We start from the raw sequence: 17,802 nt of genomic DNA on the forward strand, positions 1-17,802 counted from the left end.
CTGTTTGTTTTCTTTCCACGTGGACGTGCTGCGCGCAACCCCGGAGCTCGTCGCGGAAGTGACGGCAAAGCGGCTATGGCGGCTCGCAGTTTCATTCCGGATTTCCACTGGACTACAAACTGATTTTAACCGGACCGGTTAGACTTTTGAGAACTTTTGCAAAGCTGTCTATCTTCGGATGCCGCACAGACTGAAATCGTGTTAAACCGGTGCTTGTCAACGAAAGGCCCCATAGCTTTTTGGTGGCATTTTTGTCAAAGGTTCAAGGTGGTCACCCTGTCGAGCTAGCGATAGCTTTGTGGCTATTAGCTTAACAGTGGTTCGTATACATCCAGCTAGCTCCAGAGCTAGCTTGTCAACGAGCTGCGTGCTAAGGTCCATACAGCAGCAGCAGTCGTCGTGCAGCGGCTTTTCTTTTTGACCACGTCCACACTTGTCTGTCTGTTACAATGCAAGTGGTCTTTATTGGATGCTAATTTTTTTCGCCACAAGTGTGCAGAGCGAGGTACTCACACGTTTGACTGGCCTCTTGACAATTTGAATTGCTAGTTTGGCGGCTGAGGCTAAAAACGAATTTTGCCTGGTTAACAAGCAATTCCCTCTGTAATTACAAGAGCAACTTAGCTCAAGAGCTTGTTATCAAGTGAGAATTGAAGTGGAGTTGCTGTGGGGTCATCAACATGCTGAAGACCCGGCAGTGTCTACTTGGCATCCGCACTTTCCTCAGCGTTACGTCCAGAATATGGGGCTTCATCATGTACATCCTCAGGAAGCACCTACGAACGGTGAGAAAGGGTTTTAACAATAACATTTGGCAGTTTGTCCTGCCTGACAAGGTAGCCAAGTCTCTTCTTATGTCGCCATACCCTCATAAATCCAAATATTTCATGTCTCTTCTTTAGCTGTGATTTTTTGTTTCATTATGTGCATCAGTATGCATGGTGTATCAGCCAGCAGAACGTCAGTAAGGAGTATTTTAAAACTGGTGTTAAAAGTGTTTTTTAAATACATTTTAAATGTTCTAAACACGTATACAACAGAACAGTTATATAAAGTGTCAGAGAGGATGTCAAAGTGCACCAAAATGGCTAAATGCCCATCAACTAGTCTCAAAATCCATTGAATTCTACAACTCCCATCAATATTGTAGTGTTTGTCAACTGGTGTATTTTATCACTTATTTGCAGCTCAATGAAAAGAACATGATTTATTTTCACTTAAGCATTTAGACCATAAATATTAGCATCTGGTCTTATAGTACTACATAAACACTCAACACATTTTCTTTCCAGGAAAAATGCCAGTTGATCATAAAAATATTTGTAGATTAATTCTGTCTGATCACATTGATTGTTTCAGCTCTTATCTAGGTGTTTTTGTTAGGTGAGATTATGTGACTGGAGGGCGCTTCTAGCTGCAGTACAAAGTCAAAACTTAGGTGAACCAAATGTTAAATTCAAGAAGCCATTAACACAAACCTACAGGTCATCTTTAATTGCTCCAAAATGCCTCCACAATGAACATAATCTGACAGAAGGCACCTGCCAGTGCACACAAGTGTTGCCAAGTTGTTAATAGATGCGCATATGTGGTGTAACATGAGTGGACTTCGACTTTTGCAGTGTATCAAACTAACAAAGCTTGGAGGAGTGCCCTGTGTGTTGTAATCTTGCTGCTCGAGGTTTGTCTGCAGTTTATTTTATTGTGTGGCACAAACACTTGCAGGTTGTCAGCTGGCCCGGAGAGTGAGTAGTTCAGTGCATGCTATGGCTGAAGTGAGAGGGATTATGTCAGCACAGAGAGTGCCCTGTTCTCTCCCTCTCCCTCTGTTTTTCTCATTTTCACTAACAGTTTAGCTCTGTTGTTTACAGTCTGTGATGCACTAGAGGACTGTCATGACCCAGGGAGGGCTTTTGTTCTAAGCATTAAAATGGAGGTGATGCCATAAGTAGGCATTAGAGATGTTTGAAGTACAAGGAAAAATCTACCTTGATACAACAAACTCACATGTAGAATAACTTGTTTTATAGATCTAATAATCTGTTTTGTAACAATACAGAGCGCCCTGATCCAAAAACATGGATTGATAAAAGCTTTATTGGATCATGAACATTAGAAGCTGATCATAATCCTGTGCACGCTACTCTACTGTACTGTCAACAAATGACGAGATGACTGTTTATTAATCTTACTGATATGAGTTGCATAAGGGCGTTGCTTATTATCCTGTACGATACGGTATCCATGTGTAGCCAAATGTTGTTTATATGTCGAAACACTCAGCTAATTAACACAAAACTCTTACTTTATTAAGTCAATGATCAAACCTCAATGATTTTTTTAATTTAATCTACAAAAATTAAAAAGAAACCATTGTGATAATTAGTTAATTATTCATTCAAATGTTCATACAAGTATGTCAGAGTCTGTTGTCACAGTTGTGAAACTGTTTTTTGAGAGGTTTTTCCATCTTTTTTTGTCATTGTAAAATTAAAAAACATTTAGTTTCCATTGAGCAATGGATGGATGAGTTTCTTTTTTTATTTTATTGATTTGGCCAAAACAGATGGGTAATGTCATCTTGGGCTTTCGAGGAAATCATTAATCGCTCATCAAGACATGACATATAAGACTTAAGGCCTGGAAACAGCTGCACAAATGCAAGAGCCTCCTGTTTGTCACTGTTGCATGTGATTAATTTTCAGTTTGCATTCGCAGATTAAGAGAGTAATATTGTTTAGAAGTCTAATTGTAAATGTACTCTAGAAGGAAAGGATACAGTCTGAGTTTGCAAGCCGAGATATAGATGGACACTGTTAGATGTGCAAAGAGCAGGGTTGTGGGTGAGGTCCCCCTGTGGTGCCCAGCAGCTGCTGCCACCTCCAGTAGGCTTCCCCCAAGCTCCTTCTGCCAGGCAGCAGTGGGAGGGGACACACAGGGAGCCCCTGGCCACTGATAAAGGACCAAGCAGCTCATTCTCAGCCAAAGTCACCCTGCAAGTCTTCTTTTCTGCGTGTATCCCATACGCCGCTGACACCCACCGACAGCTGGGGGGGACAAAAATAACCCTGCGGGGAAAAGCGCAGAGCCTCTGGACAAGAGTGGCGCTTGGAGGGATCGTCACTGTGGTCAGATTAAGAAAGTTATAAAAAAGCTGCAGGGCAAAATGAGGCAACTTCATTTGATTATTTCATCATGGGGTCTTCAAGTTATTTGTTGTAAGCAGCTGACATATAGCAATACTTGTTTATAAGTGTTTCAAAGGCCTTCACAGAAGTAGCCTTACCTCTGATCCAAGTTAATCTGAGCACAGTAAATGTTCAGTTATGAGTCTTATTTGATTTGACAGCGAAAATCCACATCTTCATTATTATTGCCATAGCAGTAATACTTTTTTTTGTATAAAAAGCACAATTGATCTTTTGAAAATACAGATACAGTCTAAGTGCCCAGGAGCCCAAAAAAAAAAAAAAGTTCAGAGGCTAAAGGGCACTTGTCATCTATAATCCCACTTTAAATCTTACAACACATTGGCTTCACCATGTTTTACCATTTTGTATGTGCTCTGTTTTAACTGTTCTGGCCTGTGGAAGACTGTCAGTCTCATTTGCTTTGTTCTTTTTCAGATAATCCAGTATCAGACGGTGCGATACGACACTTTGCCCTTGTCACCCATCTCCAGAAACAGACTCAGTGAGTACACGATTGTTTTCATTATGTAACCACCCTGCTCAATCATCCAGGATCCTGTGGAAAGCTGTAAAACTTTTAAACATCGCTGGAAAGAGTTCACTGAATTTAGTATTGTCTTCGTTTCAATAACACAGAAGGGAGATACAGTAATGCAACATTTTTGTTGTGTGTAAAGATGAGGAGTTAAACCAGTCAAGGAGGAAGTGTTTGTGCAAATCATAAACAACAGAGTTTAACATCTGTACATGCAAAGTATGTGACCACCAGATCAGACTTCATTTTCATAGTCTTGTTTATTTTGTCCTCTTGAGGAGACTCTAGACTAGCTGTAACAAACTCATCCAAATGTCACGAGTTTGGATTATAACTGCAGTTATGCTTTATTTTCTTTTTCGGTTGGAAAAACCAGTTGTGCTACATTGGTCAGTTGTTGTGTTCTTTTACTTTTCAGTAACAAATCAACTAAGAATAACTTTGCTTATAAGTTATCTGGCTTCAGCTTGACTCCACAATTGATGAGGAAATTACATTAGTTCGTCATCACAGTCGAGAGCTAAATATTTTGAATAACTAGAATGACGTTCCGAGTTTACCTGAATTTCCCAGAGATAGGAATAGCACTTTAAAGGAAGTGTTGTTCTGTTGCACAGCTATAAATGCACACAGTAAGGAGAGAGGATGTCGTTTTAATGAAGCATGCTAATAGATTGCACTCACAACTGATCTTGAATTGACGAGTTAATTGAGGATAATGTTGTATCGCTGCAGGATAATGCTATAATAATCAGTATTTGACATTAGAAATTACTGCACACCAGTGTTTCTCAATTCCTATAATGTCATTGTACAATAAAAGAGATGCCTGATTCGACTGTAGATGGTAAACCACTGCGAAATAAACAGTTGTTCTCCTGTCAGATACATCTAAAAGAATGTATGTAAAGAAGTTTACTGTCAGGTAGATTTCAGAGTCCCATTGAAATTGTAGCATAACAACCAAAAATATGTGAAATTTAGTATCCTGCCATGAATTTTGATCCAACATGACGTATTTATGGCATGGTAGTGGAGAGGAATTTCAAATGTTATTGGCAGCACAGACTGGTGTGTGTGTGCGTGTGTGTGGTGGCCTGAATGAACTTCCCCTCTGTCAGTGGAGAGCTCATTCAACAGTGCACACTTGACTTAGAAGAAGGATTGTATTTCAGTTCTACTTGACTTGGCTCTCACTCACTTCAGTGACCTCAGCTGGAAATCCAGATCCAGTCTCAACTAAACAAGTGATTCCTTTACATTAATTTATCTGCTATGTTGGTATTGACAACTGAGTGCAGGATTAAAGCAACACTGTCAAAAGTGTCAAATAGCAGTAAGATGGACTTGTGCTTAAAATCCATTAAGCCACCTCCGGCCACCCCTCTCTTATATTTTTCCAAAAAAGTATACACTTAAGCCCTGTTTACACTGGTTAAAAAAAAGAAAAAAAAAAACTAAGACCTGCGTACGTCAGGGTTTTAAGTGTGACGGAGAACTTTCAATCCTGCATGAAATAACTGCACTAGTCACTGGTATTAATTGGCTTCTGCTCCTATCAGTATTGATGGGAACGCAACACTCGTTGCACACACAACACACTAATGGTCATTTTTAAGCAGGCGTTGCACTTTGGGCTGCAATCAACAGAATTAAACGTTTAGTCTCCCAGAAAGACCAAGAGAAACTAATCCATGCATTCATCTCCAGTAGGCTGGATTACTGTAATGGTCTTTTAACAGGACTTCCTAAAAAGAGCATTAAACGTCTGCAGCTCATCCAAAATGCTGCTGCTAGAGTTTTAACCAGGACTAAGAGATCTGAACACATCACACCAGTTTTGAAATCTTTACACTGGCTTCCAGTCAGTCACAGAATAGATTTTAAAACCCTTCTGATTGTTTACAAATCCCAGAATGGTTTAGGCCCAGAATACATCTGTGATATGTTCAGAGAATATAAACCTAGCAGAGCTCTTAGATCCAAAGAAATGTAATTAATGTAATTTATTATTTCATTGTGATTATGTGTTGATGCCTTTTACTATTTCTAAATATCTGTAATGCCTTTGTTTTATGTAAAGCACTTTGAATTGTCCTGTACATGAAATGTGCTATACAAATAAACTGCCTTACCTTGCCTTGCCTTACAAAAATGGGCACTACTCACTTGTTCTATACAAAAATACACCTTTACTGACCCTAATGTCCTAAATGGATGCTCTTAAACTATTAGCAACAGGCCATAGACATGAAAGAAATCAGACTGATTCACTGTTTTTTTTCTGCTGGTAGTCCACTCCAAGTTCTACTGATATCCATGGTCCAGTCGCAAATAATTATCTACCATGATTGTCTCAAAGTCATGGTTATTAGAAACAGAAGTCCAACACAGCCTGTAAAACTGTGTTTTGCCGTCCCCTCTTGTTGTCATAGTTACAGACTTGTCCCATCTGAAGTAGTGGTAGTTGCTGAACTGGTTTTGAATACACTTTAGCCTGCAGGGCACTAAGTAAATGTGCTACAGCTGTTAATGTAATAGAAATAAGTCGGCTTGTTTCTGCATACTGCTTCAGGTGAACAAAGAGCTTTATGCTTTTCCCCTCCAGGTCATTTTTGTTGCCCTACAACTATAACTCACCTATAATTTAGTTGACTAAGTTATAGGTGATGTATGTTGTATACCAGCATAGTGAGTGTTTAGGCTCTTTCCAAACTTGGGGATAATTTTATAAATAGATTATTCTGGGTTTATATGCTGTAAGTCTAAAAAAAAAGTGCATAAATCACAGCTGTGTGAGTAGGTTAATGTGATGTATCATTGAATTTATGCAAACCTTTAATTAATAGTACAACTAAAAGTTAAACTGGCACTGAAAAAGACCTAAAAGAACATGTAAATGTCAGATTTGTAAATAACAGACTCCATGTTTGCTGAGAAGGTCTTGTGCTTTAGAGCCATTGTAATTAATAAAAGTTGCTTTTGATTCCAACCTGAATCAAAAGCATTTTTGCACTTTAAAGTCCTACTTTGATGTTAGTGTTTTCTTCAAAATGCATCAGTATTTTGATTGGTTGACATCTCTGAATAGCAGGCAGATCTGGATGCAGAAATGTGCAGAATGTGCTATTGTTCTGCTGAAACAAGCAAGCACTTCCCTGACAAAGACGTAATCTGAGTGGAAGTACAAGTTGCTCGAAAACATGCATTTAATGTTAAGGAATAATGATGACTTCAGATCTACAGTTCAACTAGACTGAATGCACTAATTCTCCCCTACACCATCATGGATGCTGGTTTTTGAATTGTGAGCAGCTAATTGATCTTCTCTTCAGGTGTTCTTCTATAATAAAATCTCAGTTTTTACATTGCACACGCTGTTGGTTAATATATCTCCATTACTTGTAAAGCTTTTCAAATGTAACCTAACTTCTCTTAGTACCTGAAAATTTTGTATATGTATAATTTTGTGAACAAAGTGTCCAATACATTCCAGACGCAGTAAAGAGGAAGATTCTGGTTCTGGATCTGGATGAGACACTGATTCACTCTCACCACGATGGGGTCCTTAGGCCCACAGTGAGACCTGGCACGCCACCAGACTTTATCCTCAAAGTATGGGAAATCATACATGTATATATGTATCACTACAGTACAATACTGTTGTCGTCTATATGAACTAGGTCAATATGTTTACTCTCCCACGCAGGTCGTCATTGATAAGCATCCAGTCAGATTCTTCGTACATAAAAGGCCACATGTTGACTTCTTTTTAGAAGTGGTGAGTGTCCTTCCATTTGCTATTTTTACTGTAACATGGTAGTGAGGATTAAACCACACAAACTTCGCTGCTCTGGACAGGTTACCTTCCAGCCTTCCTAAATAGTGCTGAATTCTTATGCTCTGTGATGTCAAACTAATATTTGCTTTTGTATAAATTTCTCTCATGACTTATTAAACGAAGCCTTTAACTGGTTTACCTCTGCTATTGTGTACCTAAACGCTTTGTGTACACAGGTGAGCCAGTGGTATGAGTTGGTGGTTTTCACAGCCAGTATGGAGATTTATGGCTCTGCAGTGGCAGACAAGCTCGATAACAACAGAAACATCCTGAAACGCAGATACTACAGACAGGTACTGATTTACGCTCTCTCTGTGTGTGTGTGTGTGTGTATTTGCTAGTGGCAGTGACTTTTATTTCTTTCTTTTGACAGCACTGTACATTGGATCTAGGTAGTTATATTAAAGACCTGTCAGTAGTACATGATGACCTGTCCAGTATTGTTATTCTGGACAACTCGCCTGGTGCTTATCGTAGCCATCCAGGTAAGGCTTAACACCATCATGCATTACTCCACTTCTGACCCATTCCTTTATGTTTTACACTCATTATGTTTATATGAAATGAGAAGAGAAAATGAAACAATTAAATTAACAAAAAAAAAGTAAGTCCAACTATAACTAAACTGTTAAAATGCTTGTAAACATGCTAGTCCAACCTGAATCATAAAATCAAAATTCCCAACGCTAGACTGACAAACCCGGGTTAATACAGTTGAAGGCTGAATAAGTCTGCCATGTATTCTCAAAACAATGATTGAAATGGGTAATGACACTGCACATGCTAAAAGATAAAATTTTTTCGCCTGATTTTGTAAAAACTATAAGGTATAAGTATATTATAGGTGAATTCTGTTCGGACTCTGCATGAACAGGTTGTGTAAAGCATTTCCAGATAGTTGCACTGCGTTAATAAAATCCTAATATTTTGAATTAGTTTTAAAACAGCAGTGCCATATAATAAAATTATTTTAGTTAAGACATATCTATGTACTTGCATGTACAGTGATCTCCCAAAGAGTAAGTTAGAGACAGCAGACTGTCTTGTATGTTGTGTTCAAGTCTACAGCATCATAACACAAGACTTAAATACACTACCACTGAAAAGTTGGATACACTTCCCCTCCCTTGCACATATACTGGGACAAGGACAGCGATCCAGCTAACTGGCCAAGCTAAGCTATAACCATAGTTTGACTCAGCTGTTCATGCACCCATGGTGACTGACGTCCAAAGAAAATGCTGACCAAATGCATTTTAAATATCTCTGGTAGTTTATTTGTAGATGTTCATGTAATATAAGTCTGTCAGAGCTGCTCCACCCTCACCTTGTTGTTACACCTGAGCTTTGTCAAACAAAAGTTAATAAGTTTCAGATTTGAAGAAATGTCTGAGCAAAGCATTAGTATCAATGTCTATCTTTTTTTTTTAAGTCTATAATTCTAAATAATCTAAATCAAAGGCCCAACAAACCCATTTGGAAAAATTTACATTTGACCTGTCAAAGTAAATTTACATGTATGAAAACCGGTTCATATGTCAGCCTGTGTAAACATCAGGGAAACAGGTTGTGACATGCCAACCTTTTCATTGCATCTTGAGATTTATGTCTAGCTGCTTGTATTCTGTTTGTCTTCATCTCTAGTGCAAAGAATCAAGTGAAACCTAGTTCTAATGTACATCAACTTTGTAATGTATCAGAAGAATGTGTGTCACTAAACAGGCAGTTGTCTCTATGAGGCCTGTGTTGTAAATGCTAGCTTGGAGTTAAGTCTGCAGCTATTGTAACATTTTCTTTTTTCAAAGAGGACAAAACCACAACCATGTCAATTTCTCTGACACGACTGACCCACTGTTGTCTGCCCTCCAGACAATGCAATACCTATCAAGTCCTGGTTCAGTGACCCTAGTGACACAGCACTTCTTAACTTGCTGCCTATGCTGGACGCATTAAGGTAAAAGTCATAATAACTTTGGTGTGAAAGCAAACAGAAAAGGCAAACACCTGAAGTTTTGGCTTATTTTGTTTACCATTTTAAGTCACACGTGCACCTTCCTGAATTTATAGCCCATTTTAGTCGGGCATTTTTTTTAATTCATTGATAAAATTGATCATAGATTGTTAATGAGTGCATTTCTCACAGCATTCTTTTCTGACTAAAGCCTGGTAAACACATGAGGATATTTGGACTGTATTTGTCCCGATTTTGCCTCTTCCCGACCTCGGACGGCAAACGCCCGATCACCGTGAGATTTCCCTGTTTAATTATCATTTGGTCTCTTGTGTGTTATGAGCCGATTTGTCCCGATAATCCGCTCAGAAACGGGTCGTAGCTGACTATTTGGAACAGTGAACATGTTTAATATTTCAATGCCGATTTCTGAGGAACGCCGACAACACGTACATTCTGACTGCGTGGTTGGTGACGTGGTGCGGAATGTAGCCAATCAGAGAGCGAGCTGACTGGAGCGCAAGGTAGTAAACAAAGTCCGTGTTCACACCGTCTCCAATCTGTCATTTTTTTCAGTTCTCGCTTTTTCTGTTAACAATAGTCCCAAGATCACCATCATTCCCTCGTCTTATATATCCCCTTCCATGATATGTGTTGTGTTTTTCGATTTTTACTATGGTTCTTCGTTTTTTGCCGGTTGTTGCTATGGTTCTTCTACGTTTTTTGTCGGTTGTTGCTATAGTTCTTCTACGTTTTTTGCCGGTTGTTGCTATGGTTCTTTTTCGTTTTTTGCCGGTTGTGCTATGGTTCTTATACGTTTTTTGCCGGTTGTTGCTATGGTTCTTCTTTTTCGTTTTTTGCTGGTTGTTGCTATGGTTCTTCTACGTTTTTTGCCGGTTGTTGCGATGGTTCTACGTTTTTTTTGCCAGTTGTTGCGATGGTTCTTCTTCTACGTTTTAACGTTTGCCCGGCTTGGAGGACTAGATTGTATTTGAGTTACTGTACAGCATCGTAATGTGTGTGTTGTTCCGTGATTACATTTTCAGAGCACACCACACACAGTACGATCATAACTGATTTTTTTATCTTCACGTGTGAGGTCTCGACCAGATAAAAAATCTCACAAGATTAAAAAAATCGTTATGTGTGTACCAGGCTTAAGATGATAAATGAGTCAAACTGTATTTTTTCCCGTTTCATAGGTTCACTGCTGATGTCCGCTCCGTCCTCAGTCGAAACCTCCACCAGCACCGGCTCTGGTGATGGGCTGAATTGAGAGGGGCTTGTTGACTAGCCTTTTTTCTCTCTCCTGGCGTCCATCCTGCCCTCCATTCCCACACAGACGACCCACCAGCCCTCTCCGAGAGGAGATAAGGGTTGGGGTGACCGCCTTATTTGGGATGAACAGTATGGGATCACCAGAACCCGAAAAAAAACTACTGGGGAGGTAGAGGTAGCCAGCTTGTTTTGCTTTTTCTTTTTTTTTTTTCCCTCATTTCTTTATTTGTTTTTGTTTGTTTTGTTGTTTTTTTTCCAAAACAAAACGGAGCCTCTCTGCCTTATAGCTCCTGATACTGACTGTGCGTATGGAGGTGAGCTTGTGTACGAGCTGGAGTATGCTTGCCGAATTCTTTAGTCCTTTTTAAACTTTTTTGAAGATTGGGAGGTTGGAGAAGAAGAGGATCAGCAAAGCAACAAAGACTATTCTACATTGTTTCTTCCTCTTCTCCACCATCATCATCGCACTTCAACAGACAACTTATCAATTTACTGTTTTGCCCTCTCAGACCAAATGAGAAGGGGAAAACAGAAAACTATCCCCTTTTGGATTAACTTTATACCCCTGAGGTGATTCATTTATTCCAGAGTTTCTTGTTTTCTTATTTTTCCCTTCCCCCCAGCAAAAATGGATGGATTTAAATAAAGTGGTTGATGGACCTTTGCTTGCAACAAACCATCCAGTCATTTTTTTCTGGACAGTTCTTTTTTCCCTGCCATTAATCAGAACTCTTCTCCCCAAAGCTCCTGATGGGACTCGGTGATAAGATTTAAAAATTGTGAGAAAAAAAGAGAATGGCTTGTTTCGATATGTGAACTGCCGTGTCGCCTTTCCATATTTGATTGTTTCTCTGTTACCAAGATATATTATAGAATGACTTCTGCAAACATGACATTTTGCTCTCCCTCTTTACCATTTGATGCCATCCTGATTTCATCTAATAGGAATTGCACTTATTTTGTCCCCCTCTGTTTTTGTTGCAGTTTGTTTTCTATTTGACTCAAATTTGCAAACATCTCTGTTCTGTTTTTACCCACTCCCCCTTACTATATGGGTTCAGCTACAAGACCCTCTATCTTTAAATGCCTTCTGAACAATGTCAGTCTTGTTAAGGCTCACAGCGGCTTCTTATCGGCTCTGTCTCCATGTCTGTGTTACTAATAAAACACTTGTCAGTATCGACCAGTTACTATTCAGCTTGTTTTCTTTAAATGTTTATAATCCTGCAGTCTTTCATTTCATATTTGGGCAATAATTCTTTGCAGCTTGTCAATGGACTAACTTCATTTTAAGTGGAGATTTGATTTGAAGAACTTGTCCCACAAAGGCAGGACATTTGTCTTTGGTCTAACCAATAGCAATAAAAACGGAGATGTCAGCATTTACAATAGGCACTAAATTACTAATCTTAATCAAGAATTCTGTTGCTGTAAAATGCTGCCACCTTGTGGTGCAACAGAAAACTGCACCAGTGTGCTTCAAATTCCTTCATTGTTGAGGAAACAAACTATTTTTGAGACTTTTCATCCTTTTACCATTTTACATGAAGGCAAACGACAAATAAATAGGAGCTCTAGATTGAATATTTTATTTTGTGTTAAGATCAATCATAGACATCAAGGTGTCTATGGAAATGTACTGCACATTTCCATCATTTTTGATCCTCATCAACATAGAATTTGCCTGCTAGTCAGGTTGATTAAAATTTACTTCTGTATTTTTCCCATTTGTGGTTTCCGCTGCCGTAGTTTATTTTCATAAGTTTACAGAAAAACAAAGTTCTTGGGCTTTTAATGTGATCTTCCTCTGTTATTACAAAGGTAAGTTTCTGATATCAATAAATTCAACCTTAAGAGGTTACAGCTGCTGATAGGTGGTTGTATCTGAAATTAATGTTATACATTGCGTGATGTAGGAAGTGCATTATGACAACTGTTTTAGGTTAAGTCAATAAATAATTTACAATTTACTTGTCTTTTTTCAGATTTTTTTAAACTACCTGCTGATTCTAATTTTCATTTCAAAGCAAACAAATGTGTTAGGCCTCCATTTCAGCATCTTTATTTCACTTTGTTTTCATGAAAAAAAAACTCATTTTTTCCTGTCTCCGCTGCAATTTGGGCCCATTGCTTCTCATGTTATTGGAATGTTATCTTTTTTGATAAGGAATGTTGCCATATCAGAGTTTTGAATGGAACCTATAGTCCATACGAAATCCCTGATATGCAAAAGACAAGATAAGGTTTTGTATTGCTAGACACACCCTAACCAAAGCCGAAGCTTTCCACATGAATGTCTGAATGGACAAATGGCACCATCTTAATTATGAGCTAATATCCTGGTTTGATTTAAATGTTTTCACTTTCAAAATTTTCAAATAGGTTGCCGTTATAATAAATAAGGGACTTTTTTTCTTCAAATTTATATACTCCCTACTTATCGTCTTACCAAAAAAAAGTATCACATGACTTTAAAACACAGGAATGTCACATGAGCATGCTGAGTGACTCATTGAGTTGTCGCTTGCACAATAAACAGGTTAGCACATGCTCCATAAGTGTTTCAGGAAATTAACATATGCATGTCAAACTGACATAAAAACTTAATAATGAATAAAATAGTTATCGCAACAGCCATCTTTAATAATTTACTGCCATTTGATCCTGTATTTAAATAAAATGACTAAAAAAAAAAAAAAAAAAAAAAATTATATGCACTGCACTAGCACTACATGACAGCACCTGGGTCCAACTGGACTCAAAAGCGGTCTGACTATCACTTAATTATGACGTCCCATCTTGTTTGAATTCATGCTTGTGTTGTTCTTCCTCTCAAATGTAAGTCGCTTTGGATAAAAGCGTCTGCTAAATGACTGTAGAATAGAATAGAATAGAATTTGGTGCAATTTAAATGACACAAAGACATTACTACAATGAAATAGGCTTATTTTTATGTGTTCTTAATGATTATCTTTGATCCGATTATATCTGAGTTACATGTTTTAAGATTGGTCAAAGTCACTGATTTAAACTTTTATAATATTTATTATTATTATTATTATTATTATTATTATTATTATTATTCAAATGTTAAAACTTCAGGGGAACTTCAATTTTTATATATAATTGTATGAGAAACAACCTCTCTTATATTTCCTAAAAATGTATCGATGTATTACTTTAAATTATCATTGAAGCTTGTTAAAACCTGAATTACGGCTGAATGTCGCATGCTCAGGAATTTCCTCTCCGCTCCTGCTGCTGGGCCGCGGTCATATGACAAGGACAGATACCTCCTCGATGCCCTGCCCCGCGTCTTTATGCGCAGCCGTTGATAAAAATAAAATAGTTCCCAGGAAAAATCGTTTTCATGAACAATGACACTCTTAAAATATATCTGATATTAAAATTAGTTATCTAACCTGATTAAACATCGAAATAATCTAATCCGAAATATTGTGAGCTACACCCTACGAACTATACTCTATCTACGTCATGTTGTTATTGTATCCTTCCGCTGCATTGCACTAGGAAAACAGCTGTGGCAAGCTAAAGCTAGTTAGCATCTTCTGTGTTTGTGTGTCAGCGATTTGAGTTGTTCCTCGAGCAAACACCCATCGCACTACTCCGGAGTGACCGACTTTGTTGTCTGTCATCTCTTTAACGATGAAGTTTCAGTACAAAGAGGAGCATCCATTTGAGAAAAGGCGGTCCGAGGGTGAGAAAATAAGGAAGAAGTATCCGGACAGGGTTCCAGTAAGTAGCTACGTTAGCTTGGTAGCTCCGTCTATGTTGTTAGCAGTTTCACGGCTAAGTGGATTTCTGACTTGAAGCTTAAGCCTTTTAAGGGTGGTTTTGTGTCTGTAATACAAGCTGAAGTCACCTAAAGTATAGAAATAATAGTCCCCAATTTGTATCGTGTAAAATTTAGCAAAAATGTGGAGACTGCCACGTTGGTAAACAGTACAGCAGATCGCTAATAACGATAGGGGTTAACCATGAAGAATTGCGGCCGCATTGTACAGGCCAACGATAGATGACGATGTAAGCCTGAAAAAGCTTGAATCTTTATCAGTTATCTTTTGTGATAATACAATATACAAACGACTGTGACGATCTCTATACTAAAAGACACGTAGCTGGGTGTTATTTTAAAGCTGGATGTTGAAACACTCCTCAGCAGTTGGTGTCAACAAACAGGGCACTTGTTTACGTCGTTTAAACTAATGGAGATGGTATAGTCCACAGTCTTTGTGACTACTGCTCAAACTGACCTAACACGACTGTCTGGATCAAAGCCTCACCTGCCCTTTGTGGGTTTTTGTTGCTCTTCATTGTAAATTATTTTTCTAGTGTCGTCATCTTTCATTTCACAGTCATGGACTGTTGTAACCACAATTTCCTTGGCAATTGAAATATGAAGGCTCTTATATTAAATCTAAACACAAGTTGTCTGATTTCCACGTAATATTTTCACATTTCTGATTTTATTTTTACTTTTTTATCTGTAGTGTAAGACTCATTAGATATCAATCTTGTAATCATATCATCACAACTGCTTAGCACAAAGGAAAGTCAGCATATTTTGATCATGTCATTTCTCATAGTTGTGGATGCGTTATTTTATTTATTTATTTATTTATTTACTCTGCCCAGCAACTAAGCATTACAGCTTTGTAAGGATAGCTTCCTGTTATCTTGCTGTGATGGTATTTAGTTCTTTACTAATCCTATTTTTAGATCAACCTAAAGGCGACACTCAAAATACTTTCATTTTATGTTTCTTACAGCCCCATACTAAGCACCAGGTCTTATTTCATTTTTCTGAATAGGTCATACCAGAGTTTTCATACCAGAGAATTCTGCTGCTGTTTAAATAAAAAGCCACTTCTTGGTTGCCTTGCTTAAATACCAGTGGTATATTTTCAGATCCCTTTTCTGAAAAAGGTGAATCATACAATCAAAATCTTCTCATTCAATACACATAGCCTTTGCTCTGTGAAAATGTTGTATATGTGTCACTTAAGGACTCACACTCCAATAGTTCTATAAATTATTTTTGTTATTTATGAACATTTTTTCTCTTAGGTCATTGTGGAGAAGGCTCCTAAAGCGAGAATAGGAGATCTGGACAAGAAGAAATACCTTGTCCCGTCCGACTTGACAGGTAAAATTGCGGTTTGTTAAAGTCTTATCATGGTTTTAGAAACATTAGTTTGCTGTAATAACATTTTCTATAACTAAATATTCTCTCTTGTATCAGTGGGCCAGTTTTATTTCCTCATCCGGAAAAGAATCCACTTGCGGGCAGAGGATGCACTCTTCTTCTTTGTAAACAATGTCATTCCACCCACCTCAGCTACCATGGGACTGTTGTATCAGGCAAGAGTTGTTTGCTCTCGCATGTCATATGTCTTAACCAGCATGTTGTTTTGGTTTGTCCTACTTATATTAAAGCCAGCCTCTATGTGCATTTTTAATATCATTCCAACATTTTTATTCCTGTTATTCTCAGGAGCATCATGAAGAGGACTTTTTCCTCTACATTGCCTACAGTGATGAGAGTGTCTATGGGAACAGCCAAAGGGAAATCTGATCCCCTTCAACTACTACCCACCTTTCTGAGACCTCCACCATTCATTCATTTAAATATTAAATCCAGCTCAGCAGCCTAGAGTTCCCCGAGTAAATTTGTCAAATGCACTTTCACCTCTTGTACATCACCTTTCTTGCATCTATCTTTATTATTCTGCAGTCTGAATTGTATTTTGCCTCCATTTATCGTTAGCAACTCTGATTATGTAATCACATGGCCAGTTATTTTTCTAGTGTCATAACCGATCAAACCTTACTAGAAAAAAAAACTTAGAAGAAATGAAAAAGTCTTCTTAGAGGTAGGCTGTAATTATAGTTACTTCAGATTAAGGGAAGAAATAAACAATCTTTGTTCAAATCAGTTCTTACTGACCAAAAAAAAAATGCTGAGTGTCTATTTTTGCCGCCTGTAATGTGGAAAAAGGCATGTTTTGAGTTTAGGTTAGAAAATCAATACTTTTCACCAGTTGAAAGTCAGATAGTTTTGTCTCTGGCAGAGTGAAGGATAACTGTTTAGCAGCAGTTGTTTTCCTAGAGGAAAAGGTGAACTGTCTAGGTTATGGGTTGTTTTTTTTTTCTTCTTCTTCTTTCCCTGATTTCCCATTTGAAAAAGACTGTGAATGACAGTGTGATGTACTGCCCCACATTTGATCCCAAGGAGTAATTATAGAATTCAGACTACACAATCATCTTCTGCTTTCAGTGGTAAGACTATTATGTTGAGTGCTAATTATTGTTATTGTTCATTTTAGATGGCTTACTTTCTAAAGATATTGTAAAGCTGAGTGCAATTTTTCTTTTCTTTTTTTTTAAGTTTGTCTCTTTTAAAAAACAAAAAAAAAACAAACCAAAAAAAAAAACACAAATACAATTTGAACTCTGTATACAGCTGCGTAACTGGCTCTTTCTCTCCACTCATGACCATACATGATAAAATGTGATGAAAATCCATTTGTGCTTCTTGTCTTCATTGCACACTGCAACTTGAAGAAGATAGAATACCTACTATTCGGGCTCAGTTGTCCTACAACTTTTGTTCCTATATTTGCATGGTTTGTCTTACTGTTTTGTGGCTGCTCAGGTAACGTGTGCCACTCAAATTTTGCAAGGAAATCTGATTTTTCTTTTCTTTTCCCCATCTGTTCTTTAATGCAAGACGGCAGTTTAATCAGAAATTCTCAAATTTTTACAACAAAATAAGTATTCTGTAAATAATTTAGAAGAGGGGACAAATATATACCAGAAGCTGGATTGACACAGTAGTAAAGTGAAACTTTGAAAGTTGAGTTCAGTACCAAATGAGACAAGTGGACAACATTCATATCTCACTACAGATACGCTACTGGAGTTAGGATGAAGACAATAACACAGTGATTCTTACGAAAGTGTTGTACCCCAATGAGACTGTTCT

General features: G+C 37.9%; 2 protein-coding genes across 2 annotated transcripts; both read left to right on the top strand.

Moving 5' to 3' along the window:
- The first annotated feature begins 28 nt into the window (after window positions 1–28).
- Window positions 29–11,979, top strand: LOC121640635 (CTD nuclear envelope phosphatase 1A). The gene is made up of 8 exons (XM_041986437.1): window positions 29–785; window positions 3,627–3,693; window positions 7,223–7,341; window positions 7,436–7,507; window positions 7,744–7,860; window positions 7,941–8,052; window positions 9,437–9,521; window positions 10,721–11,979. Exons 1-8 carry the CDS (start codon window positions 681–683, stop codon window positions 10,779–10,781), a joined length of 738 nt encoding a protein of 245 aa, XP_041842371.1. The 5' UTR covers window positions 29–680; the 3' UTR covers window positions 10,782–11,979.
- A 2,343-nt stretch (window positions 11,980–14,322) lies between these two features.
- Window positions 14,323–17,342, top strand: LOC121640631 (gamma-aminobutyric acid receptor-associated protein). Its single transcript, XM_041986431.1, has 4 exons — window positions 14,323–14,552; window positions 15,885–15,963; window positions 16,060–16,178; window positions 16,312–17,342. Exons 1-4 carry the CDS (start codon window positions 14,463–14,465, stop codon window positions 16,390–16,392), a joined length of 369 nt encoding a protein of 122 aa, XP_041842365.1. The 5' UTR covers window positions 14,323–14,462; the 3' UTR covers window positions 16,393–17,342.
- The last annotated feature ends 460 nt before the right edge of the window (window positions 17,343–17,802 follow it).

Source organism: Melanotaenia boesemani, chromosome 5, assembly GCF_017639745.1.
Source record: "Melanotaenia boesemani isolate fMelBoe1 chromosome 5, fMelBoe1.pri, whole genome shotgun sequence".
Taxonomy (NCBI): domain Eukaryota; kingdom Metazoa; phylum Chordata; class Actinopteri; order Atheriniformes; family Melanotaeniidae; genus Melanotaenia; species Melanotaenia boesemani.

Bases quoted from the DNA above. Each gene is read 5' to 3' on its own strand.
- LOC121640635 (XM_041986437.1), top strand. From the start codon at position 681: ATGCTGAAGACCCGGCAGTGTCTACTTGGCATCCGCACTTTCCTCAGC. The intron at 7,508-7,743 runs GTGAGTGTCCTT...TTGTGTACACAG, and splicing joins TTGACTTCTTTTTAGAAGTG to GTGAGCCAGTGGTATGAGTT. The intron at 9,522-10,720 runs GTAAAAGTCATA...CCCGTTTCATAG, and splicing joins CCTATGCTGGACGCATTAAG to GTTCACTGCTGATGTCCGCT.
- LOC121640631 (XM_041986431.1), top strand. From the start codon at position 14,463: ATGAAGTTTCAGTACAAAGAGGAGCATCCATTTGAGAAAAGGCGGTCC. The intron at 14,553-15,884 runs GTAAGTAGCTAC...TTTTTCTCTTAG, and splicing joins AGTATCCGGACAGGGTTCCA to GTCATTGTGGAGAAGGCTCC. The intron at 16,179-16,311 runs GCAAGAGTTGTT...TGTTATTCTCAG, and splicing joins CCATGGGACTGTTGTATCAG to GAGCATCATGAAGAGGACTT.